Raw genomic sequence first — 26,225 nt, forward strand, 5'->3', positions numbered from 1 at the left:
GACGCACACCTGTAATCCCAGCTACTTGGGAGGCTGAGGCAGGAGAATGGCTTGAACCCAGGAGGTAGAGGCTGCAGTGAGCCAAGATCGTGCCATTGCACTCCAGCCTGGGTAACAAGAGCAAAACTCCATCTCAAAAGAAAAAAAAAGAAGCTGTTTTCTTACAGCTGTGAGTGGGGGCAGATGGAGAAAAGAAGGTGCTAAGAAAGAGACCAAGTAAAAGCCACTGGACCTTCTGAGGGAGAAAGTGTGGTTGGTTGGAACCACCAGGCCAAGAAACAAGCCAAGGGTCTGGCTCCATGTGGACATTTAAAATTTTTTTTTAGAGACAGTGTCTCACTATGTTGCCCAGATTGGTCTTGAACTCCTGGGCTCAAGCAATCCTCCGGCTTCAGCCTCCTAAAGCACTGGAATTGCAGGTGTGGACCACTAGACCAGCCCATACTGGGCTCCAGAAACTGCCTCTGGGCCCTGTTGTCCCCTATTAGATGTCTTCTGGAATGGGGATCTACAGGCGTGAAAGGTCAGTCCCCATGAGGAAGAGGCCGGGCTCAAGCCGGCTCCTCCCACTGCAGGATCGCTGGCCTTTCCCCTGAAGGGCTGTAGCTCCGGGACCACTTCCTCTTTCTTCACTCTGAAGCCAAGAGCAGGCCTGCTGAGCCCTGGAGAAAGATGAGAGCAGATTTGTGGGTGATTTAGCCTGTCTGTCCCAGGCCAGGGCAGCTAAGTGTGCTGGCCTGAGTTCTCTCTCTCTGCTTCGAGGGTAGCTGAGAACCACCCTGGAAACCAGCAAGATGAAGGGGTCAAGTGAGGAGAAGCTGGCATCTGTGTCCAACCTGGTCACTGTGTTTGAGAATAGCAGGTATGGACGGCTGGGGTGGGAGGGTCACCATGGTGGGCTGGCAGCCACCCTCCAGCCTTTCTGCCCACCTTGGGCCCTCGGGCAGCACAAGACCCTCCTGCTTCCAGGTGTGGTGCAAGGCCAGGGCCACCTTGGGCCCTCATAGCGAGCAGCTCTCTCCCTGGGCCCTGCCCTGGACCCTCCTCCTGCTGGGGCAGCCCCATGTCCCTCGGTCACGGATTCCTCAGAGCATGGGAGAGTGTTGGTGGTACACCATGAGCCAGGCAGGGGTGAGAGTGCAGACAGGTGTGGTTATGAGCAAGCGTGGGCAGATCAAAGCCCATGTGTGGGCACAGGACCCGACCCAGTGCCCGCCAGTGCCTCACAGAAACAGTAGCTGATACTTATCAAGCATTCACTCCCTATGATTAGAAGAACCGTATAATTTATCACTCGGCACACAATTGAAACTGAAAGTAAATACTAGTAAAATTTGGTGGCGGGGGCATAACAGTGAAAACTGGGACTATATGAGGCAAACCAGGATGTATGGTCAGCCTACTGATGGGGGACTCCCTACTCTAAGTTCATGTCCTTACTTATTTAATTTAATCACCAAACAGCCTAACAGGGGTAGACTCTATTTCTGTCCCCATCTTATAGATGAGGATATGGAGACACAGAGAGGTGAGGGTGCCAAGTGCTTTAAGTTAAGTATCTGGAGCAAAGTCTGGAGGGAAAGGGCTGGGCCAGATGTGTGGAGTCATAGGTAGCCCTGGAGTATGTGGGCGGGCGGCGGGGGGGTTATCAATTCATCCTATGGCATTTTTTAAGCCCAAGACTGTGTTGGGGCTGTCCCAGGTAGAGTTTTCTGGAAATAGATTAAGACGGAGGTTTGCCTCAGGTGGTTTATCAGGGAGAGCTTTTGGAAACAGCAGCTGTGGGCATGAGGGAAGCAGGGCTGGGCAGGGGGAGAGGCTGAGCTGCAATATGCTTGCCACAGAGGGTTAGCCTGTCCCAGGGAGCTCTGGGGCTGGGATGCCTCTTGGTTGTTCCAATTGAGGCAGAGGGCTGAGTATTTGTATCTCCACGTAGACTGGACAGGAGACTCTGGGTGAGGCAGCTCTCTCTTCCAGAGAGTGAGTCCCAGAGAGGGACTCAGCCAGTAAATTACCCATCAGCCCCCAGTACTACCAGCAGCTGGTGGGGATGGTGTGGGGAGGCCTCACTCCTGAAGGAGGGACGTGGGTGGCACAGCACAGCATCCTACAGGGACCGTAGAGGATGAGGAAGTGTTTCTGTCTTTGGATGCCAAGCTCACCTGCTAACCATGATCATGGACAGTAGATGTCCTAGGAATGACCCAGATGCTGTATTGAGGGCACTCATGGCAGGCAACGTTTCCTGTAGGCTTCAGGATGGAGATGGCAGAGATGGACACCTAGAAGTCTTCAACTTCCTGAGCTGGGTGATTCTCCCCTTTCTCTCCGGGGTCTTTGCCAAGCTCACCCTATTCAGCACCAAGGACAGCTCTTAAGTGACGCCTTCCTGGCCCACCACCCCCTTGAGTGTGGGGTGGATGGCACCACCTAATTCAACGTGCTTGACATGGAGTAGGCACACTGGGGTGGAGCCCCTCAGCATGCTGTGCTCTGCCCAGGCCACACCCCTGGCAGGAGCTGGTAGCCCTTAGACGGGAGTGAGGTCCCAGCAGGTGTCGTCAAGAGGGTGAGAGCCACCCCTTACTGAGTGAGGGGACCCATGCCAACTGCCTTGGCCTGGGCTTCCTTATGAGGTCTCTAGCACCTTAGCTGATCTGAAACTGAGGGGCAAAGAGGAAACTGAAACTGGCCAGGGGCACTAGGACAGAAATGCAGAACCTAAAACCAAATGTAGAACAGAAAGCCTGAGAGCCAGCTACTCCCATGAGCTGCAGAACCATGGGCTGAGGAACCAGGGCTGGGAGAGCTTGGAAGTAGCCACATAGCACTAGGTCCCAGTGCTCTTGCTGCCACAAACCCAAATGTGTCAACTGGGGCAAGTCACTTTGACTCTGAGGAACTGTTTCTCCTTTACTCAAGTGGGGAGGGTCAGGTTAGGGTGAAGGCTGGGGAAGCAGTCACCTGATTTGAATCCCACCACTGCTACTTCCAAGCTGCATGTTACTTATCCTGTCAAGTCCTCAGTTTCCTTAACTGCAAAATATAGGTAATGAAAACCTTTCTCACGGAGTTTTGGAGATTTCACATTTGTTTGGCCTTCCATTTCCTAGCCTGTCTTTCTCATAAGTATGCCTCCCCTACACTGTCATCATGAGTCTTTCCACACCGAGGGCAATGCTGGATATATTCAGCAAGGGTGGAATATTCTTTAGATATTCTGTTATCTAAAGAATTTGACTGGTCTGAAGAACCCAGTACATGGGGTAATAAAGCTGCCCTATGAAGGCCCATCCCTGGGAGAACAGAAAATCTGCTGTTGGGCTGGCTCCCCCTGCTTCTGGATGTGTGGAGGGTGTCAGTCCTATTGAGAACCCCCAGCTTTTGCAGGCCTGCTTTCACTTTAGATAGTTCTGTGGCTCCCACCTTCCCTTGACGTATAGATTACTAATGTGGAACCTGAAAACAGAGGTGAGGTCCAAAGGTGAGGTTGATCCAGGGGTAACCACTTAAAAACTCCTATACACAGAAAGGAGGATTCCTGGACACTGTGGCTTCATTTTAAACAAGGAAGTATGTAGTTCCCCAGAAAATAAAATACAGTCCACCCTGACTCATTTTGAACACTGAGTTCCCTCCAAGAATGTATTGGGAGAGAAGTGAAAGTCTTACTTAGCATGTTCCCAAGTGTTCCCTTAGCACTCAGGGGCCCCTGCCCTGCGGATTTGCGCCAGGCTACCCAGATCCACACCAGGGACTTGCTGCTGTTTTCCCTGGTCTCCGGGCAGGAAATTCTCAGGTCTGTCTCTTCTCCTCAGGACCCCAGGAGGAGCACCCAGAGACCACAGGCTAGAGGATGTGCATCACGGCCCTGGGTGCAGGCCTCCCGAGTCCCCAGGACCACTGGAGAAGCTGAATGTCAGGGAGGCCATGGAGTCTGAGCCCTGGACAGTCAGCAGGAAGTACCTGAGCTCCCTGAAGAACAAACTGTCCAGTGGAGCCTGGAGGAAATCTTGCCAGCCTGGGACCCTCCCAGGATCGGGGACGCAGGTGCCTGAGGGCTGGGGTAGAGGTGTGGTTCTGGGGTAGGGAGCTCCCCCTGACCTCCCCTCCACACATTCTCCCCTAGCCAGATCCAGCAGTTCCCCAAGAGGGGGTCTCGTGCAACCAGATGTCAGCTGGGAGCTAAATTTCCCAATCTTAATGGCCTTTGATATAACTGCCTATGATGCACCGTGCTGGATTCCTTTGTGATTCCCTCATGTGGGAGTTTTTTGGCAAGGAAGTTGAACACTAACAGTTTAAGGTACTTATTCAAGGCCACACAGCTCGGAACAGTCTCCATCTTGTGAACCTGGTTCCTTGCTCAGGTGGGACCTCAGTTTACCCACTGGAGGAGACAACAACCCCAACCTAGAAATAGACATCTGAGTGCGAATTTTCCTGCCCTTAGACTAAAGCCCGGTCTGATCTGTTCTGTGGCTTGCAGTTTTCTCATCTGCAGTGTTCAAGGGTTCGCACGCAGATACTGTGTAGCCAAATTCCCTGGAGGCACGTCCCAGCATGTCTGCTTCCTGACTGTGTGGCCTTGGGCAAGTCACTTGAGTCTCTTTGTGCCACAGTTTCTTCATTTGCAAAATGGGGATGGTGGTTATAGTAATGTGTCCTGGTTTTCAATCGCTGCAGAGCAAATCACTCAAAAATGTGATGGCTGGCCAACTGCAGTAGCTCACAGCTGTAATCCCAGCACTTTGGAGGCCGAGGCAGGCAGATCACCTGAGGTCAGGAATTCAAGACCAGCCTGGCTAACATGGGGAAATCCTGTCTTGACTAAAAATACAAAAATTAGCTGGGCGTGGTGATGGGCACCTGTAATCCCAGCTACTCAGGAAGCTGAGACAGAAAAATTGATTGAACTCAGGAGGTGGAGGTTGCAGTGAGCTGAGATTGCACCATTGCACTCCAGCCTGGGTGAGAGAGCAAGACTCTGCCAAAAAAAAAAAAAAAAAAAAAAAAAAAAGTGACTGAGCACCATGGCTCACGCCTGTAATCTCAGCACTTTTGGGAGGCTAAGGCAAGTGGATCACAAGGTCAGGAAATTGAGACCATCTTGGCCAACATGGTGAAACCCCGTCTCTACTAAAAATACAAAAATTGGGCATGGTGGCACATGCCTGTAATCTCAGCTACTCGGGAGGCAGAGGCAGGAGAATCGCATGAACCTGGGAGCCAGAGGTTGCAGTGAGCTGAGATCTTGCCACTCCACTCTAGCCTGGGTGACACTCCGTCTCAAAAAAAAAAGAAAAAAAAATTGGGGCTGAATGTAACCATTTATTATGTTTTGCATTTTGTGAGTTGGCTGAGATGCTGCAGGGAGGTTTTTCTACTGGCTTCACTCAGGAGTCTGTATGATTCTGCTTGGGCTGCCATAACTAAGTACCCCAGACTTCAACACCAGGCATTTATTTTCTCACAGTTCTGGAGGCTGGAAGGCCAAGTTCAAGGTGCCTGTAGGTTTGGTTCCTGGGGAGGTCTCTGCTCTTGGCTTGAAGACGGCTGTTTTTTCAGTGTGTCCTTGCACGGCCATTTCTTTGTCATCCCTGGTGTGTCTTCCTCGTCTGACATAGATCCTACCAGTTTAATGCCCTACTCTTACCATTGCATTTAACCTCCATGACCTCCTCAAAGGCCTCATCTCCAAATACACTTACATTTGGGGGTTACGGCTTCAACGTTTGGTTGGAGAGCACAATGTAGTTCCTAACAGGGTCTCTCAAGTAGCTGCAATCAGATGGTGGCTGGGGCTGGGATGCCCAAGACAGATCAACTCGCAAGCCTGGCATCCGGGCGGGGGCGGCTGGAAGACGGGGCTCAGCTGGGATGCTGGCAGGGCTGGGCTCATTCCTCCATGTATTCTCCGGGCCTCTCCTCTCCACGTGGCCTGTCCACAAGGTCTCCCTATCAGAGCTGCCAGACCCCCTGATGTAGTGGTTCACATCAAGAGGTCTGGTGGAAGACAGCACAGGTGGAAGCTTCCAGGCCTCTTAAGGCTAAGGCCGAGAACTGGCACAGCCTTACTCAGCCGCATTCTCTGTGAAAGCCATCTCAAGGCTGGCGCAGATGCACTGTGGGGAGGGGGTTGGGGGGTAGAGGGGAGGGGCATGAATCCCAGGAGGTGTGCTTCTCTGTGGCAACTTTGGAGACTGAACTAAGGTCCCCATCAGAGGAGACCAAAGACTTCTCCTTCTCTCACCTCCAATCCTCTGCAGGACCCAGAGAAGAAGATCGTCCAGGAGCTGCTGGAGACAGAGCAGGCCTATGTGGCACGCCTCCACCTGCTAGACCAGGTCAGTGGCCAGGACACCCCCCTCCAGTGCCTCAGTCCTGGATCTCCTCACCCCGCCCCTGCTTAGCCTTCCCATCCTGTTCGCTTGGACTTTGACTCCAGGAAGTCTTAGCCCTTTGGCCTCGCTGGCTGGGGTTGGGATAGAATCAGGAGGTCATGTTAGCAGCACTCCCCATTCTGTGCATGGTACCCAGGCTGGCCCCTGTACAGCAGAGAACACGCCAGCTGGCCCTTGCAGGCCTGGACAGCACCCTCATCTGTCATCCTCACCCCCACGATCTCACCATGATCTTACCTTTCACACTTTTTAAGGAGCCCTAAGGCTAGAGGGTTACTCATCCCCACAGGGAGCTCTGGTCTGATAAAGTCCGAGACCTCCGCAGACCCAAGTTGGGCCTGTTTATGACATTCATCGGCTGCCAGCTTTTGGCCAAGTCCCTGTATCTCTAGGCTTTGCCTTGCCCATCTGTAAAGTGGCCAGAACACAACCTCCCTTGCCTTCTCTTCCCAGGGTTGGTGTGAGGATGCCGGGAGACCGGGGAGGTGGAAGCATGCAGGAGGCTGGGTGGGACCCCGGTTCCCCCCGGGCCGGTGTGTGGGTGGCTCCCTGTCTCTGCAGTGAGTGACCAGTGCTGGCGGCTACAGGTGTTTTTCCAGGAGCTGCTGAGGGCGGCCCGCAGCAGCAAGGCCTTCCCTGAGGACGTGGTCAGGGTCATCTTCTCCAACATCTCCTCCATCTACCAATTCCATTCTCAGTTCTTCCTCCCAGAGCTGCAGCGGCGTCTGGACGACTGGTGAGGTCCACCGGGAAGCCCTGAGCCCCAGACCACAGCCCTGGCGGGGTGGAGGTGGGGAGCCCCCAGGCACTGGCTTCAACCTTCTAGACCCAGGCCCTTGCTGTATGCCACAACAGTCTCCTCCCGGGGGGCTGGTCTGTCTGCACCGCGAGCGGCTTGGGTGAATGGGCCCTGAGAGGCTGTGTGTGTGCAGACTGCTTCCTGGGGAAGGGGGTGGATCAGGTCCTGGTCAGGCCAAGTGATCAAGTGATTTTGGGGACAGTGAAAATAGCCAGTGCTAACTGAGGGCTTCCTACATGCCTGGCCTTGGGCTTTCCACCCGTAACTCACTCACTCTTCACATCAGCCTTCCGTGTGATGATGGCATCATGGTTACCAGGAAACCCTCTTGTTTTCAGAGATGGCCACTAAAGCAGTTAGCAGTGAAATTACCTGCCTCATATAGTTTGCCATGAAGTCTAGGATATCCTTTAAGAGCTTTGGCAAAGAAGAATGTTAGTAACTGTTAAACCTAGCGATGTACTGATTGCTTAAAACGTTTATAATAAATTGTTTTTTTTTCCTTTTTAAGAAAAGAACAGCCAGGTTTGGTGGCTCACGCCTGTAATCCCAGCACTTTGGGAGGCTGAGATGGAAGGATCACTTGAGCTCAAGAGTTTGAGACCAGTCTGGGCAACACGGTGAAACCCCATCTCTACCAAAAATACAAAACTTAGCCAGCGTGGTAGCAGGCACCGGTAGCCCCAACTACTCAGGATGCTGAGGTTGGAGGATTGCTGGAGCCTAGAAAGTCGAGGCTGCAGTGAGCCATGATCGCGCCACTGCACTCCGGCCTGGGTGAGAGAGCATAACCCTGCTCTGTCTTTTAAAAAAAAAGAAAGAAAGAAAGAAAAAGAATAACCCTATGAGATCACCTGCCATCATTCCAATTTTTTTCAATGAGAAAATTAGGGTACAAAAAGGCTAAGTGACTCGCCCAGAAACACAGCCAGCATGAGTGGCACATTCCAGGAGTCAGACTCAGGAAGCCCCACACCCCGGCTGTGGCTCCTCACTGCTCTGCTCTGGCAAGCCCCGCCATGGGATGATCCTGGAGAAGTTCTTTAAAACATATGTATGTCCTGATTGCTTAAAACATTTATATACACTATATATATATTAAACTCTATATATAGTTTGTGGTTGGGGGGCACGGAATGAGGTTTCACCATGATGCCCAGGCTGGTCTTGAACTCCTGGAAAGCCAACTGCCTGCCTGGGCCTCCCAGAGTGCTGGGAGTACAAGTGTGAGCCACTGGACCCAGCCAATCCTGGAGAAGTTCTCACCCCTCTGAGGCTCCACTTCCTCACCTCTAAGATGGGCTAGTGGCCGTCCCCACCTTCAGGGTTGTGAAAATTACGTGGAATGAGACGAATGGCACGTCCTGGGTAGTGCTTGGCAGGTGGCCCTCATTCTTGTTACATAATGGAGCACGGAGCAGTCACTGAACACCTGCTGTGGGCCCTGTGCTGGGCCTTGTGGATGAGGCCAATCTGGGACCAGAACAGCCTTTGCCCTCGGGGAGCTCACAGTCTAAGGAGCAGAGGGGTACACGCGTGGAGGATGACACCCCTGCACCCCGCCCGCACCCAGAATTGCCACGGAAAGCTTGCTTTGGGGGATTCAGGGAGCCTGGCCTCACCTGGCCCTCCCTAGGGTCAAGAGGAGGTCACCAGGCTGAGGGCAATCCCTGTGGCCTTCCTGCAGGACAGCCACCCCCCGCATCGGCGACGTGATCCAGAAGCTGGCCCCCTTCCTGAAGATGTACAGTGAGTATGTCAAGAACTTTGAGCGAGCAGCTGAGCTGCTGGCCACCTGGACCGACAAGTCTCCACTCTTCCAGGAGATCCTCGCTCGCATCCAGGTGAGGCGGGGGCAGGGCTGCAGTCAGCACTGCCGCTCCCAGCCCGAGTGATTTAGGGCATCTCCCAGGCTCAGCTGCTTCCACAGGCCCCTGCCCACTCGTCTGGCCCTCAGGGGCAGCCTGATCCAGCTCCCTGCTCTCACTCTCTCCCTGTCACTCCCCCAATCTCTCCCCAAGAGCAGCGAGGCTTCAGGCAGCCTGACCCTACAGCACCACATGCTGGAACCAGTGCAGAGAATTCCACGCTACGAGCTGCTCCTCAAGGAGTACGTGCAGAAGCTGCCAGCCCAGGCCCCAGACCGGGCCGACGCCCAGAGTGAGGACACCCCCAGGGGTCCCAGGGGGCTGGGGAGGCCCAAGCCATTCCCATATAGTTATTGAGCTCCTGCTAAAATGGTTATGACCACCATCAGTCATCAACATCAACCATTGGTGCTGCATACTCATTATCCATACCATTAGCCATTTTTCACAGATGAGGACACTAAGGCCCAGAGAGGTTTAGTGACTTGCTCAAAGTCACACAGCCAGAAAGTAGCAGAGCCGGGACTTGAACCCATGCCTGTATGATGCCAAAGCCCATGCTCCTTCCATTACACCCTCTAGGTCTGGCTTGTTCTGGGGAGCAGTGAGAGTCACCAAAGCCAAACACCAAATGGCTAACTTTCAGTGGCTTCCAGTCTCTCAGCCCTGGGGGGCTCCCACCATTCAGACACCCCATGGCTGGGCTGCACAGGCAGGCTGCTCCTGGGGGCTGCTGTGGCAGGTCCTGAGGGTACTTTGTTGAACTTCAAGGACCTCCAGCCCCAGCCACCAGCCCCAGATTCTTAGGGTATGAACTCTGGCCCTGCCCCTTTCAGAGGCTCTGGACATGATCTTCTCAGCTGCCCAACACTCCAATGCAGCCATCACCGAGATGGTGAGCAGCCCACCCTTCCCTGGGGCCCTGTCCCCCTCCCTGCAGGTCTCAGCCTGGTCCCACCCATGACACCCACCCACTGCTGCCCTCGCTCTCATACCCCGTCCCCGTCCCCACAAGGCAAGCCTTCCAGAAGCAGGTGAGCCCTGCCCAGCCTTGGCTGAGGATGCACCCAATCCCCCAGGAGCGGCTGCAAGACCTGTGGGAGGTGTACCAGCGCCTGGGCCTCGAGGATGACATCGTAGACCCCTCCAACACGCTGCTCCGTGAGGGCCCGGTCCTCAAGATCTCCTTCCGCCGCAGCGACCCCCTAGAGCGCTACCTCTTCTTGGTAGGGATGTGCTGGGAGCCCCTCTCCAAACTGGTGAGGGAAGTCCATGGACCACTCTGGCCCGAGTCATGCTGCCTGGCCTCAACCTGGCACTGCGGAGGGACAGGGAAGAGACCGCTTCTCTGTCCTTTTCTGCTTTGGCACCCAGGTGACTTTGGACAGGTCACCTGCTGCCTCCAAGCCTCGGAGATTTCCAACCCACAGGTTTCCCAGACGTGTCGTAGGAAGCAACAGAATCAGAGTTTGAACTCAGTCTGTGAGTTTGAACTCCAAAGCCTGTGGTATTAATCCGTGCTCTAGAGAGAGCACAGCAGGAGGGAGTAAGGTTAGCTACTAGGAAGAACTGCCCTGGGTTTGCACGGAAGAAGCCAGGGGATCTCCTGAGATCTGGAAAGGTGGTCCTGCCTGGAGGCCTGGGGGAGGCAGCTAGAACCTTTTATAAACCCCTGCCATCCTGAGCCCCTGTTGAGAAAGGCCTTGTAGGTTTCTGAGGTCTGCTGTGGTCCCTTGATGCCCACAGGTAGGGTGGCCCTTCCATAACAATCCTAGGGGGATTGGGAGCTTGGCAGCCCCTTCCTCATCACCTACATCATCACCTCTGACGTCCCGTGAGCTGGCCAGACTCTGGTCAAAGAGGAAGGGGGTCCAGTGGTGCTCAGCCCACCCTCGGGGAAGCCCCACCGGTGGTCCTTCCTGTCCCTGCCACCGCGCACTCATGCCTGTGTCTCCTGCAGTTTAACAACATGCTGCTGTACTGTGTGCCCAGGGTGATCCAGGTGGGCGCCCAGTTCCAGGTGAGGACCCGCATCGACGTGGCCGGGATGAAGGTGAGAGGCCCCCTGCACACCACTGGCTCCACCCCAAGGGCGGGACGGAGTACAGGTAGTAACAGGAGGGGCCCACCAGGTTTCCAATCAGAGAACCAAACCCTCGCAGGGCCCGGGCAAACCTGGAGGTGGGAGAGTGTGGGGCGAGAGCTCTCCCATCTGGGTTCCCAGCCTCCTGACCAGTCCTCCCCAGCTCCCCACAGGCCTGGCCCTCCCTTTGGGGCAGTCCACGAGCCAACTCGGCGCCTTTCTCTGCTTTCCCTACTGTTTATACCGCTGATTCGAAAACTTTAATGTGTGCACAAAACCTCCAGGCGTCTTGTAAAAATGCAGGTTTTGAGTCGGGAGATCTGGGGCGGCCTGAGAACCTGCATTTCTATCCAGTTCCCAGCTAAGATGGACTGACAACTGACCCCACCTGCAGGGTAGTGAGAATTAAATGAAATGAGACGTGTCCTGGGCAGTGTATGCTGATACTGCAGGAGCACAGATCATGTTTTGAGTAGGAGAGGTCTCCAGTGCCAGCACAGCGGCTGGCTTGTGTGTCCCCATCGACCTCATCCAGAGATTGTGGCAAATGAGCAGTAGTCCATCATGACGCCCACTGACTGGGTGTCCCCATGGGGGACCATCAGATCCTCCTAACCGCCCCAGGATGCCAAGATGCAGGGTCTGTTAGAATCTCCTGGATTTTTTTTTTTTTTGAGATGGAATCTCATTCTGTTGCCCAGGCTGGAGTGCAATGGCACAATCTCGGCTCACTACAACCTCCGCCTCTGGAGTTCAGGCATTTCTCCTGCCTTAGCCTCCCAAGTAGCTGGAACCACAGGTTCTCGACACCATGCCCAGCCAATTTTTGTATATTTGGCAGAAACGGGGTTTTACCACGTTGCCCAGGCTGGTCTCTCCTGACTTCAAGTGATCCACCCACCTTGGCCTCCCAAAGTGCTGGGATCACAGGCGTGAGCCACCACACCCACTCTGTGTTTTATCTTTTAAATTTTTTTTTAGATTTTGCCAGGCACGGTGGCTCACACCTGTAATCCCAGCACTTTGGGAGGCCAAGGTGGGAGGATCACGAGGTCAGTTAGTTTGAGACCAGCCTGACCAACATGGTGAAACCCCATCTCTACTAAAAATACAAAAATTAGCCAGGCGTGGTGACGGGCGCCTGTGGTCCCAGTTACTCAGGAGGCTGAGGCAGGAGAATCACTTGAACTATCATGCCACTGCACTCCAGCTGGGCCACAGAGCAAGAGTCCATCTCAAAAATATAGATAGATAGATAGATAGATGATAGATTTTTACGACTCAAAAAATATAATTTTACTACTTAAAAAGTATAATCTATAGTATACACATTCTAAAATCGAACAATATAAAAAATGTATGCCATGGAAGTCTCCTCCCCACTCTGTCCCTTAGACCCCCTTCCTGAAGGCGGCCTTTGCGTCTTGCAAGGTCTTCCAGAAGTGGGCTTCGCCTAGCAAACAAATAATATATAATAGGATTGTTTCATTTATACCAGAAGCAGTGGTATACTCTACACATTTTTCTGGACTTCGCTTTTTTTTTTTTTAACTAACTGCAAATGCTGGAGACTGAGGCACTTGAGAGCTTCCTCCTCCTTCTGCCCAGCTGTGTTGCACCCCGCTGTGCAAATGCTCCAGAACTTCTTCAACCAGCCTTCTGCTGAGAGACACTAAGAGTGTGTTCAGCTGTCAGCGGCTGCAAACGAGGCTGCAGTGAATAGCCTGGTACAGCCCGCCTGTGCGTGAGTGTATCTGCAGTTTTAGTCCCATTTTTTAAAATGAGAAAACCAAGGCCCTGGAAAACCTGTCTGACTTAAGTAACTTGCTTGAAGGTCGCATTGCAAATGTTAGTTCGAGTGACCAAACCAGGATTTAGAGGCAGGCGTAACAAAGGCTGGCGCTTCTGCATCTAATCACCGCACTGTGCTGTCGCCTATGAAGGCTTCGATCGAGGGGGTTAAAGCCCCTGGTGGGATTTCTGGCATTGTGGAGGACACAGCCAGAGAGGCTTCCCAACCACCCATCACTGCTGGCTCCTGAGTCCTGGTGTGTCCTGAGGGCTGGGGCTGAAAGAAGCAGAGGTCTGGTCCTGCCCATCCCGGCACTCTTCCCTTCCCCCATTCCCCGTCACCCTCACCCCTTTCAGCTCCGATAGGGAGCTGTGGGCAGGAACTGACCAGAATGCTCTCCCCTCTAGGGACCCCGGCAAAAGAGCCCTACCCCTGCTCCTGACTGGGGTTACCTGGCATCTGGAGCAATCCAGGGCCTGGGGCTGGGGTGCAGCCTGGGAATGATGAAGGCTGATGAGGGAACATGGGTTCCCAGCTCACCCCACACCCGGGCTGTCTGAGGTCTTTGAGGAGTGCAGCCGCGGCCCTGGCATCCAGCTTTCCATCCTGAAGGGGCCAGAATGTCCTGTAGATCAGGGCGTGTGCAGTCTTGTGTGTCTGGAGTCTGTGGTGAATGAGGCTGAGAAAAGCAGGTTTATAGAGAGCTGCGGACAGAGAAATGGAGACAGGCGGCCCTGCCGAAGGACGGTCGGAGACCCGGGCATAGAGATATAGAGATCGACAGAGAGGGAGGCTAAGAAACAGAGAAACCAAAACAGAGTCAGAGAAAACAGAGAGAGCCACGCCTGAGAGCATCAGAAGCTTTGGCTGTGTGTTGAGGGCTCCCCAGCCCTGTGCGTCCTGCGTTTCTGGAGTCTGCTAGTCTGACTCCAGCGGCCGCACGGCACCCTCTCCTGGACGGCGTGGGCCTAGCAGGTGCAGAGCTGTCCACTCACCTTACATCTGTGCAGGAACCATTTTCTGAGTCTGAGGTTTGGAGGCAAACCTTGCCTTTAACCGTCATGACGGTTCCCATTGGCATATGGCTCCCTGGCCTCCTCCTTCCTAGTTCACAGCAGTGGATTCTCCCCAAGGTCTGACTTGATCTTAGTATTTTGCCATCCCACACAGGGGCAGCCTGGGAAGAAAGAAGAGGTGTGGACACACATGCCCAGAGGCTCCATGTACAGTTGTGCGGGTTGTACACTGCACAAACATACCTCACCTAAGGATGTCTTCTGCACCCAACTGCAGATTAGCAGCCTATGATACAATATCGTAGATGATATATTTATAGTAAGAGTTGTCCGGCAGATGGCAGTCAAATGTCTTGTTCCAACAGTGTCTAGATATTAAGCCAGTTTGCCAACAGATGTCAGTAAAGTGTTTTGAGGAAGGCTGTCCCTTTCTAATGAACAAAGGTACTGTATCGACTAGCAGGGGACTGAATTGACCCAGACCTGGGGAGAGTGGTTGAGGCTCAGCTCAGCAGAGCTCAGGAAACTCCTGCTGAAACCTTCTGTATGAACATCCCAGGGGCAGCCTGGACCCTCAGGTCCGGAGCCCCCAGTTCCCTTTTTTTTCTGTCAAAAGCATGGTATTTCTTCCTACTTCTGGACTGTAAACCTTGGATTTCCCTCTTCTTTTCCTGTTTCCCCTCTCCCTGACCCGATTAGAAGCCTCTTCTCTCTCTCCAGTGCACCCGGGCAGGCCTGGACCATTTATGATGTTGCTTCATCACTGGCCTTTGGGCTACAGGTGTGTCCCATTTTGCCCAGATCCAGCCCCTCACTCCTTGCACACAGCTGAGCTGCTGGGTGCTCTTTCCCAAACACCTCTTTCCACATAACTGGCTCCCCACTGCCAAGGGCATCGAGGCCAAATCACATCAACCCCTTCTGGAGCACAGCGCTCTCTGAGTTATGGTGAGCCGCCCCGGAAGTATGCAAAGACCTGGCCATCACATGGCAGGGAGGCGGCAGAGGAGCTCAAGTGTTGGAGGAATTCAGTGGCATTGAAGTCCCCGCACACAGAGGCTCTTGTGCTCTCGACCTGTTACAAATCTCTCTCTACACTGTCTGGGGGAAGTGTGCTTACAGGCCTCTGGGAGTAGGATGGAAATAGATGTTCTTTCATCTTTTCATGGGGGCTGAAAATCTGGAAGGGAATCCTTTTGCCCTTTAGATGCTGTGTGACCTCAGGCAGATTTCTTGCCCTCTCTGAGCATCTATTTCCTCATCTTCCAAATGAGGATGATAATATCTGCTTCTTAAGATTGCTGTGAATGCCGGGCGCGGTGGCTCAGGCCTGTAATCCCAGCACTTTGGGAGGCCGAGGCGGGTGGATCACGAGGTCAAGAGATCGAGACCATCCTGGTCAACATGGTGAAACCCCGTCTCTACAAACAATACAAAAAATTAGCTGGGCATGGTGGCACGTGCCTGTAATCCCAGCTACTCAGGAGGCTGAGGCAGGAGAATTGCCTGAACCCAGGAGGCGGAGGTTGCGGTGAGCCGAGATCGCGCCATTGCACTCCAGCCTGGGCAACAAGAGCGAAACTCCGTCTCAAAAAAAAAAAAAAAAAAGATTGATGTGAAGATTCTTTTCTTTTCTTTTCTCTTTTTTTTTTTTTGAGACAGGGTCTCCCTCTATCACCCAGGCTGGAGTGCAGTGGTGTGATCTAAGCTTATTGCAATCTCCACCTCCTGGGTTCAAGAGATTCTTGTGCCTCAGCCTCCTGAGAAGTTGGGACCACAGGCATGTGCACCATGTCCAGCTAATTTTTGTATTTTTAGAAGAGATGGGTTTCCCCATATTGCCCAGGCTGGTCTCAAACTCCTGGCTTCAAGTGATCCACCCACCTTGACCTCCCAAAATGCTGGGATTACAGGCATGAGCTGCTGCACCCGGCCAATATTATTTTCTTTAACGTTTTATTATGGAAAATTTAAAGCCAAGAAAATGGCACAATGAACCCTCATATACTCATCCAGGTTTGAAATCCAATTTCCCTTTTTGTTGAAGCCATTGTCAAAAATTGTCATCTCCCCCTCACACTGGGTCAACTTAGCGGTGCCATAGGTCCCATTTGCTTGGAGCAAGGCCCAGTTGCAGGAGAATTTGCTCGGCTCAACAGGATTAGGGAGGTAGTGAACAAGCTCTGCGTCCCCGTCCGTCAAATTTGAATTAACCTTTGGGCTCAAGCCACCTCCCTCCACTCCACAGTGCTGTGCCTTGGGACCTGGGGTAGGACACGTCTGAACTGGTTGCCTCCCTCCTGCTGCAGGTGCGGGAGCTGATGGATGCTGAGTTCCCCCACTCCTTCCTGGTGTCCGGGAAGCAGCGCACCCTGGAGCTGCAAGCCCGGTAAAGGAGCTGGGGCGGAGGCCGGGCCAGGCGGGAAAACGGGGAGGGGCTGCTCTCCTCAACACCTGTGTTCACTTTCCGAGCAGGTCCCAGGAGGAAATGACTTCCTGGATGCAGGTATGGGAACGCTCCGGGGCTTCCGGGAGTCTTGTTTCTTTCTTTCTTTCCTTTTTTTCTTTCGCATTAATGGACTATCATGCTGAAGCTCGTGGGATTCTGACCCTAGCCTATCGGGGCTGAAGGGGAGGGAGTGGTGTGAGGGGGGGAACTGGGGGGGGGGGAAGGAATGCTCGTGTATGTGCGCGTGTGTGTGTTCATGTGTGTATGCATGTGTGTGCATCTGTGTGTGCATGTCTGTGTGCTTGTGTCTGTGTGTGTGTGCATGTATGTGTGTACGTGTGTTTGTGTGTCTATGCTTGTGTGTATTCATGCATGTGTGTGCATGTATGTATGTGTCTTTGTGTGTGAGTGTTTGTGTGCACACTCCCGCACCTGCATGTGCCCAGCGGCTTCCTGCTCTTCCTAAAGAGCTAGTCTGTGGCAGTTTGGAGATGGATCTGGGTTCCTATCTTGCTGCTTCTCACTGCCTAGCTGGGCAGTCCAGGGCCAGTCACTTACCCTCTCTGAGCCTCAGGTTTTACACCTGTAATCTGGGGCTGGTAGTTTCTCCTCACCTAAGGCAGCCCGTGCGTGTGAAGAATCCAGTGCCAGGCACTCAGTGGGCTTTCAGCCCTGTCTGTTGCATGTACGGATGGATGGGCAGAGGAGCAGCCCCTCCCTCCCACTCCTCAAGCCCCCAACCCTTGTCCTCCCTGCACCTCAGGCCTTCGAGGCAGCCATTGACCAAATCGAGAAGCGGAATGAAACCTTCAAGGCTGCTGCCCAGGGGCCTGAGGGAGACACGCAGGAACAGGAGGTAAACGAGGCCTTCTTCATCCCTTGCTGGAGCCACCAGCCCACGCAGAGCTTGTTCCCTCTGTTCTACCTGTACCAGCTGGGAGGGACAGGGAGGGTCACCTGCCAGGAGAGACTGAAGGGACCTGGGGAAACCCTGTCAGTGCATCCCCCAACTCAGCGCCTGAGCATCCCCGTTAGCACAGCTGTCATGGGGAAGGGCTTCATCTCTCTGCAGTTCCAGCTGCAGAGGGCAGTAGGGGTTTGGGTTTGAAAGTATCTGAAAAACAGGTCAGGCGCGGTGGCTCAAGCCTGTAATCCCAGCACTTTGGGAGGCCGAAGCGGGTGGATCACGAGGTCAAGAGATCGAGACCATCCTGGTCAACATGGTGAAACCCAGTCTCTACTAAAAATACAAAAATTAGCTGGGCATGGTGGCGCGTGCCTGTAATCCCAGCTACTCGGGAGGCTGAGGCAGGAGAATTGCCTGAACCCAGGAGGCGGAGGTTGCGGTGAGCCGAGATCGCGCCATTGCACTCCAGCCTGGGTAATGAGCACGAAACTCTGTTTAAAAAGAAAGAAAGAAAGAAAGAATCTGAGAAATGTAAAGTCTTGGGGAAGATGGAAGGAGAGTGCGGTAGGGGCCGGGGAGGACACCTGTAGTGTGAGTTCAGATTTGAGCTCCACGCTAGCCTGCCGAGTCACTTGACCTCTCTGGGCCTGCTTCCCCGCCTGTACGTTAGGAATAATAGTAACTATCCTATCAGAAGGTCTCCATCAGGTCAGCCAGCTTCCTGCGGAAGCCCCAGGGAAGCCCAATACACAGAATCCCTGCCGAAGCAGGTGGGCAGGGGGCCCCAAGTCCTTGGAGGATGAACAAAGAGGGTCACCAGGGGCCTTAACCCACAGCTGCAGTCTGAGGAGCTGGGCCTCCGGGCACCGCAATGGGTCCGGGACAAGATGGTGACCATGTGCATGCGTTGCCAGGAGCCCTTCAACGCCCTGACGCGCCGCCGCCACCACTGCCGGGCCTGCGGCTACGTGAGTACTTCTTCGGGCACTCCGCCTCCACCTGCCCCACCCAGGCCACCACCTGCCCCACCCAGGCTGCCACCTGCCCCACTTAGGCCTCTACCTGTATCACCTAGGCCTCCACCTGCCCACCCAGGCCTCCACCTGCCCCACCTAGGCCTCCACCTGTATCACTCAGTCCTCACCTGTCCCACCTAGGCCTCCACCTGCCCCACCTAGGCCTCCACCTGCCCCACCTAGGCCTCCACCTGTCTCACCTAGGCCTCCACCTGTGTCACTCAGTCCTTACCTGTCCCACCTAGGTCTCCACCTGTCCCACCTAGGCCTCCACCTGTGTCACTCAGGCCTCACCTGCCCCACCCAGGCCTCCACCTGTGTCACCCAGGCCTCACCTGTCCCACCCAGGCCTCACCTGCCCCACCCAGGCCTCACCTGCCCCACCCAGGCCTCCATTCTTGCAGCTCAGGCCCTGCTTTTCCCCATCCTGGCCAAATCTGCTGGCTTCTACCAGTGCAGCCCAGTGGCATTAGGCATTAGCTCTGGGCCAGGCACGGGTGTTACTACCTCATCTGGCCCTCACAGCACACTTCAGGGGGCTGCTATTCTCCCATTTTATAGATGGGAAAATGAGGCCCAGTGAGATTCAATTACTGCTCCAGGCACCCCAAAGCTGATCCTATTAATTTACCTGCTTTCTTACCGTCATTTTCCACGACCCTGAGACCTAGAGCTAGGAAATTGTCTCCAACTCTAGTGGGAGGGTGGGGGGCATCCAGCCCCGCACCCCCTCAGGCCTTACCCCACCACCTCACCAGACCCATGCCCTTTATGTACCCACCCACCCATCTACCCCTGTCACCCTCTTTTCTCTACCTGCCTCTGCTAGCGGGCCTCTCTTCTCGGCAAGTCCTGAGCGCCCTGGCACCTGTTGGGTTCTGTTGCTAACTCTGCCCACTGCTTCAGGCCTCAGTTTCCTTACCTCCACCATGGGGACCATGAACCCTACCTCCAGGGTGTCCGTGAGGATTTGACCAAAACATATTCTCTCCCTTCCCTTTTCTTCTTTTTCTTTCCCCTCCTCAATAGCTCAGGCAGGGCATCCTGTGCGGGTGAGCTACCAGCTTCTTGAGGAGGGTGTGTCCACGTCAGTTCTTCCCCTTATCAACCCAGTCCCAGTTATCAGAGGCAGATCTCGCTTTGCTTTTTAAGCTTCTGCTGTACTTGAGCTGTTCTCTGTTGACATCACAGCCCCCTCGGTTTACTCTGCAAACAGAGAAGCCCTTTACAACCTCAGCCTCTGATGACCTCCAGAGGACAGGAGGAGTCTAGCTGGACAGGTTGGGGCCAGTCAGGGAGGTGTCCCCAAAATGTGTTAAACTGCAATCAGGACACAGTCAATTTCTAGGGCTGAGGACGCACCTGCATTCAGATGTCAGTGATGAGTTATATCCCAAAGCCAAATAGAAACGATGTGGGGATTGGCTACTGCTCCTGGTGATTCATGTCTTTAAATAAGAGTTGAATCGATTTACACGTGTGACTGCAGGTAATTCCTTAAAAATTACTTTAAAATAGTGAAATAGAAAGAGGCACAAAGAATAACAACATCCAGGTAGCTGCCTTCCAGCTTCAGACAGAAAATATTCTGACAACTAAATTAAATGTATGATGTCCTTGCTTGGATTTTGGCTGGGGGAAATTAAAGCTACCAAGGTCGTTCTTGGGACCATTGGGAGAAATTTGATGATGCAACATATCTAGGTAATAATGTTGTATCGGCTGGGCGTGGTGGCTCACGCCTGTAATCCCAGCACTTTGGGAGGACGAGACGGGTGGATCACCTCAGGTTAGGAGTTCAAGAACAGCCTGCCCAACATGGTGAGACCCCATCTCTACTAAAAATACAAAAATTAGCCGGGCATGGTGGTGCACACCTGTAATCCCAGCTACTTCGGAGGCTGAAGCAGGAGAATCACTTGAACCCAGGAGGTGGAGGTTGCAGTGAGCTGAGATGGCACCACTGCACTCCAGCCTGGGTGACAGAGCAAGACTCTGTCTCGAAAAAATAAAATAATAATAATAATAATATTGTATCAATGTGAAATTCCCTGAGTGAAATTCCGGCTCACTGCAGCCTTCACTTCCAGGGTTCCAGCGATTCTCCTGTATCAGCCTCCTGAGTAGCTGGGATTACAGGAGCACGCCACGACACCCACTAAGTGACCATGAGACTGTGGATAGGTAGAAGAATGCCCTTGTTCTTAGGAGATGCTAGCTACATATTTAAGGTGTCAAGATGACTGTACCTTATTCTCAAATGGTTCAGAACAAATAAAATACATACAGAGACAGAGAGCAAATGCGGCACAAATGTTAATAATGGGTGAATTTATCATTGTCTTATTTGTTAACTTGTCTGTAGGTTTGAAATTTTTCAAAATTAAAAGTTGGTGGAGGAAAAAATATTTACCAATTATATTTAAACATGGAAATCTCTCACTAAGAAAATTAAATGCTCCTAAGGTCGCGGGAGCCCCGTGCGGGGCTGTGCCCTCACCGTGGGTTCTCGTGCCCATGCAGACCTTCGTGCCTGCTGAGCCAGTGAGTCACCCTTTCGGTGGTTCAGGTGCCAGTTTCTGTCTCCCCTGCCTGCCAGACGGGAATCCTTATGAGGGTGGGGCAGGGCCAGGCCTTCTCCAGGTCCCTGCCAGGCCATGCCCTGGCACAGAGAGGAGCTCCCTGAGGGCTGGTGCCGCCTGATGAACAACACTCCTCCCTCTGCCCCTTTTTCCTGCCCTCCATCTCCAAGCCCACATCTGGGCTCCCACTAATGCCAAGCCTTCCGCGAAGTCATGCCTTGCAGCACCCACTGTTCCTCTCTGAGTCTTCCCAGGCCCCTTTTACCCGGTCTTCCGGCACGATCCACGTTGGCCTTTGGGGGACGTCTTCGTGGTGGGTTGAGACTGGGCCCCGCTCCACAGAGCACCCATGAAAAACGACCAGCCCACCCTTTTTAGATGAAAACACACTTGATTCCATGATGGGGCAGAATACAAAGTTTGCATAAATCTTTTTTTTTTTTTGAGACAGCCTTACTCTGTCTCCCCAGCTGAAGTGCAGTGGCGCAATCTCGGCTCACTGCAGCCTTCATTTCCAGAGTTCCAGCGACTCTCCTGTCTCAGCCTCCCGAGTAGCTGGGATTACAGGAGCGCGCCACCACGCCCACTAAGTTTTGCATTTTTAGTAGCAACGGGGTTTCACCTCGTTGGTCAGGCTGGTCTCGAACTCCTGACCTTGTGATCCACCTGCCTTGACCTCCCAAAGTGCTGGGATTACAGGCGTGGGCCACCATGCCCGGCAGTTTGCATGAAATCTTAAAGCTAAACTGCGGCACTTGAAAGACACACCCTGTTTGTGGAGGGCCTGTCTGCAGTTAACAGTACTGCTCTCGGGATCAGGAGAGCACAAAAGCTGGACCCTGCCTGCCTGGTGGGCTCTTTGGGAGAGTCAGGTGAGATGGCAGAGGGCAGCACTTGGAAAAGGGAATCAGATGCCAGCGGCCTGTCTGGAGCAAGCCCCTTGGGTTTACAGCTGCCCTCACGTGGCGGGAACCCGGAGGGAAGAGAAGTTACGCCCCTTGAGGTGGTGCCGGCTCCTAAACCCCCAGCCTAAGAGCTCCCCCACACACTGCAGTCTCCAGGCAGCTGGGCCTCACCGGCGTTGGGGAGCGTCCCCGCTCTGCCTCCATTCCTCTCTTGAAACTTTCTTTTCCGGCCGGGCGCAGTGGCTCAAGCCTGTAATCCCAGCACTTTGGGAGTCCGAGGCGGGTGGATCACAAGGTCGAGAGATCGAGACCATCCTGGTCAACATGGTGAAACCCCCGTCTCTACTAAAAATACAAAACATTAGCTGGGCATGGTGGTGCGTGCCTGTAATCCCAGCTACTCAGGAGGCTGAGGCAGGAGAATTGCCTGAACCCAGGAGGCGGAGGTTGCGGTGAGCCGAGATCGCGCCATTGCACTCCAGCCTGGGTAACAAGAGCGAAACTCTGTCTCAAAAAAAAAAAAAAAGAAACTTTTCCTCCCCCTGCCCCTGGTTGCTCTCATGCCCCCACCTCCCCGCCAAGGCAGGAGCGCGGCCCTCGGGTGCCTGGTCTCAGCCACGCGCCCCCGTGTCCTCCTCAGGTGGTGTGTGCCAGGTGCTCCGACTACCGGGCGGAGCTGAAATACAACGACAACAGGCCCAGCCGAGTGTGCTTCCACTGCTACACCTTCCTCACCGGAAACGTGCTCCCAGAGGCCAGGGAGGACAAGAGGCGGGGCATCCTGGAGGTGAGGGCCACTGTCCCCACGCTCACCATCCGTCCTCCCCTCCATTCAGGGAATGTGTGCCTGGCAACCGCCCTGGGCTGGCACTGTCCAATGCCGAGGAGCACGCCAGCCGTGGTCACACCCTCCCTCCTCTCTCTGCCCACAGCCCCCAGGCTCCTCCCCACAGCCCAGGAGCCTGTCACCAGATGGAGGTACCCTCTGGCCGCAGGCTGTCGTCTACACTCTTCTGCCCTTCCGCTATGTCTGTCCCCATCCAACAGTATGGCCCCTCTGGACAGCTCCTGTTCATGTCACCATGCCCTGCCCTAACAGTCCCAGGGTGATGAGAGCTGGTGTCACTGATTCCATTTTACAGATGGGAACACTGAGGCTCCAGGTCAGACAGATTGGAGAGATTCCACTCTAACTGGAAGGGACTCCAGGGGTCACTCAGTCTTATCTCATGAAGGCCCAGGGCTGGAGAAGTGACTTGCCCAAGACCACAAGCAAGTTAGGAGCCAGCCCTCCAACCTCAGCCACACATGTTCTGCCTGTTGCCCTGGGGGCCTCGCTGAGCCAAACTTGCCCCGACAGGTGCTCCCCTATGGGGGTACAACTGTGCTCAGCTAAGCACCACAAATACAATGCCAACCAGCCCAGCATCGGTTACCACCGTCCACTGCCCCTCCCTCATGAAGGCCAGGTTGACATCCCACTGTCCCTGGGAGGCGGGAGAGGCTCCCAGATTATGCCAGCTGAGATTCACTCCCAAGTTCAAGTTGGCCTCTTTTGGCCAGGCAGAGTGGCTCAAACCTGTAATTCCAGCACTTTGGGAGGCCAAGGTGGATGGATCACCTGTGGTCACAAGTTGGAGACCAGCCTGGCCAACACGGCGAAACCCCATCTCTACTAAAAATACAAACAAAAACAAAAACAAAAACAAACCTCAGCCAGACATGGTGGTGTGCATGCCTGTAATTCCAGGTACTTGGGAGGCTGAGGCAGGAGAATCACTTGAACCCAGGAAGTGGAGGTTGCAGTGAGCCAAGATCCCACCATTGCACTCCAGCCTGGGCAACTAGAGCGAGACTTTGTCTCAAAAAAAAAAAAAAAAGTTGGCCTCTTTTCATGGACGTCTACCCACTTTCCAATCCTCCACATCCTTCCAGGCCCAGTCACTGCCCAGGATCTGCCCCACAGCCTGCCCCTAGAGATGCTCGGCCCCTTCTCAGGGCCCAATTCTGTTCCCTGGAGCAGCTCCGGGCACCCTCCTGGCACCCGTCCGCTATGGGCACCCACAAGGCAGGTCAGGCAGGCTGGGGTTTGGCTGCCGCTCTGCCACTGGCCAGCTAGCTGTGTAACCACAGGCACTTGATGCGACCTCTCTGAGCCTCAGGGACAAAGAACCCCTCCATGCGGTACTACTGTAAGGATTGGAGATAATAATTGCCAAGCCTCTAGACCAGGCGTCCCCAAACTACAGCAGGCCTGCATGCAGCCCCCTGAGGCCATTTATCCGCCCCCCCGCCCCCCGCTGCACTTCAGGAAGGGGCACCTCGTCCACTGGTGGTCAGTGAGAGGAGCACAGTATGTGGCAGCCCTCCAACGGTCTGAGGGACAGTGAAATGGCCCCCTGTGTAAAAAGTTTGGGGACGCCGGCTCTAGACCAACATCTGACACTTGCGGCTGCGCTGTTCCCTGACAGTCCCTCCTTCTGGTTTTAGAAAGGGTCCTCGGCCGCGCCCGACCAGAGCCTGATGTGCAGCTTCCTGCAGCTCACTGGGGACAAGTGGGGCAAGAGCGGCCCCCGGGGCTGGTGTGTGATCCCTCGGGATGACCCCCTGGTGCTCTATATCTACGCTGCCCCCCAGGTAAGGCCACCACCTGCCCCCCAGGCCCCGGCCTTCCCACAGTGTGTGTGTGAAGGGGGTCGGGGGTGAGTGCTGCTAGCTCCCTATGTCAGATAGGGAAACTGAGGCCCAATGAGGATGTGGTATCCTGGAGGCTCAGGGTTAGTAGGTTTCAGAACTGGGCCCTGATTCTAGGTCACCACTGCTTTGTCCTAAGGGGCAGCCAGTTCTCTCCTTTTCCTTTCCCCTGCATGGGGGTTTGGGGTGTGAGCCTCACGTGCGTGGCTGTTGCCTTCAGGAAGGCTATCTACGGCAGTAGGACTGATGGGGACAGTGGCCCACTGCTCTCTCCTCCCCTGCAGGACATTCGGGCTCACACCTCCATCCCCCTGCTGGGCTACCAGGTGACTGCTGGGCCCCAGGGGGACCCTCGGGTCTTCCAGCTACAGCAGTCAGGCCAGCTCTACACCTTCAAGGCGGAGACGGAGGAGCTGAAGAGCCGCTGGGTGAAGGCCATGGAGCGGGCGGCCAGCGGCTGGAGCCCCAGCTGGCCCAACGACACGGACCTGTCCGACTGAGCCACTACCAGCCACTCTTCTGCCCACCTCTCCCCACCCTGCACCCAGCTCCTGCCACAGACTGACCCTGTGGCCTCAGTGACCCACCGCCCCAAGCGGTGCTTTCACAGAATTGATTCAGCCATCTGCGCCCAGGCCATGTGTCCCGATCTGCAATTCAGAAAATATGGGTCCATTCCTTTCTACAAACGGGACAAACAAGTGTCTCAGTTTGCCTTGCGGGGAGGGGGCTCCTGGGTCATGGTCCCCAACCGGGAAAGCCCCAGGCGACCCCGGACTGTTGGTCACCCTAGTGTGGTTCTCAGTCAGGGCTGCTCATTGTGTCTCCCGGGAGCTTTTAAAGAGTACTGGTGAAAAGCACATAGTAAATTGATTGGTCTGAGATGGGGGAGACCCCCGTTCTTTTTTTTTTTTTTTTTTTTTGAGGCAGAATCTCACTCTGTTGCCCAGGTTGGAGTGCAGTGGCACAAACATGGCTCACTACAGCTTCGATCTCCCGGGCTCAGGTGATCCTCCCACCTCAGCCGCCCAAGTAGCTGGGACTATAAGTGTGTGCCACTGTGCCTGGCTATTTTTTTTTTTTTTTTCTGTAGAGACGAGATTTCATCATGTTACCCAGGCTGATCTAAAACTCCTGGCCTCAATCGATGCTCCCACCTCCGTCTCCACCTCCCAAAGTGCTGGGATTACAGGAGCCACCACACCTGGTGCATGCATATTTTTTAAGAGTGCCCACTGGAGTCTAATACATAGCCTGGGTTACCTGGGATGAAGCCTAAAGAAAGCAAACTACCACGACCGATCATTGAGCCCCTAGCAAGTCCAGGCATGATCGTAATAATAAACATCATCAACATCTATTGGGCCAGGCTCTGTGCAGAGTGTTTTATGTGGATTATGTCACTTTGCCATCCAGTGTTATCCTTATTTCCAGATGAGGACACCGACTCAGAGAGGGTTAGTAATTGGCTCAAGGTCATGTAGCTCGTAGATGCCAGAGTCAGGTTTTAACCCAGGGAACCAAGGTCAAAGCTCTTCCCGTCATGTAGCAGAACAATGAGGCAAGCAGAAAGGGGTGGAGAGTGAGGAGAAGGCAAGGAGAGGGAAAGAGAGTGAAGAAAGCTGGGAAGACAAGAGGGAAAACGTGAATGGTGGGAGGAAGGGGGACGGGAGGAGCGTCCCTGTCCCCTCATTCCCACTCGTCTGGTGG

The 26,225-nt window shown here is 54.2% G+C and overlaps 1 protein-coding gene across 2 annotated transcripts; it reads left to right on the top strand.

The window, feature by feature from the left end:
• Nucleotides 1–606: 606 nt before the first annotated feature.
• On the top strand, nucleotides 607–25,879 carry FGD2 (FYVE, RhoGEF and PH domain containing 2). Of its 2 annotated transcripts, none has more exons than XM_039467807.2 (16): nucleotides 607–862; nucleotides 3,819–4,050; nucleotides 6,270–6,347; nucleotides 6,992–7,140; nucleotides 8,891–9,047; nucleotides 9,225–9,363; nucleotides 9,908–9,966; nucleotides 10,151–10,297; nucleotides 11,032–11,124; nucleotides 16,272–16,351; nucleotides 16,438–16,468; nucleotides 17,175–17,267; nucleotides 18,155–18,286; nucleotides 22,462–22,608; nucleotides 24,312–24,458; nucleotides 24,800–25,879. In XM_039467807.2, exons 1-16 carry the CDS (start codon nucleotides 795–797, stop codon nucleotides 25,013–25,015), a joined length of 1,968 nt encoding a protein of 655 aa, XP_039323741.1. In that variant the 5' UTR covers nucleotides 607–794; the 3' UTR covers nucleotides 25,016–25,879. The 2 variants fall into 2 exon arrangements, with proteins under 2 accessions (XP_039323741.1, XP_039323742.1); XM_039467808.2 differs by having other exon boundaries at nucleotides 18,233–18,286.
• Nucleotides 25,880–26,225: the final 346 nt, after the last annotated feature.

Source organism: Saimiri boliviensis, chromosome 4 (assembly GCF_048565385.1).
Source record: "Saimiri boliviensis isolate mSaiBol1 chromosome 4, mSaiBol1.pri, whole genome shotgun sequence".
Taxonomy (NCBI): Eukaryota; Metazoa; Chordata; class Mammalia; order Primates; family Cebidae; genus Saimiri; species Saimiri boliviensis.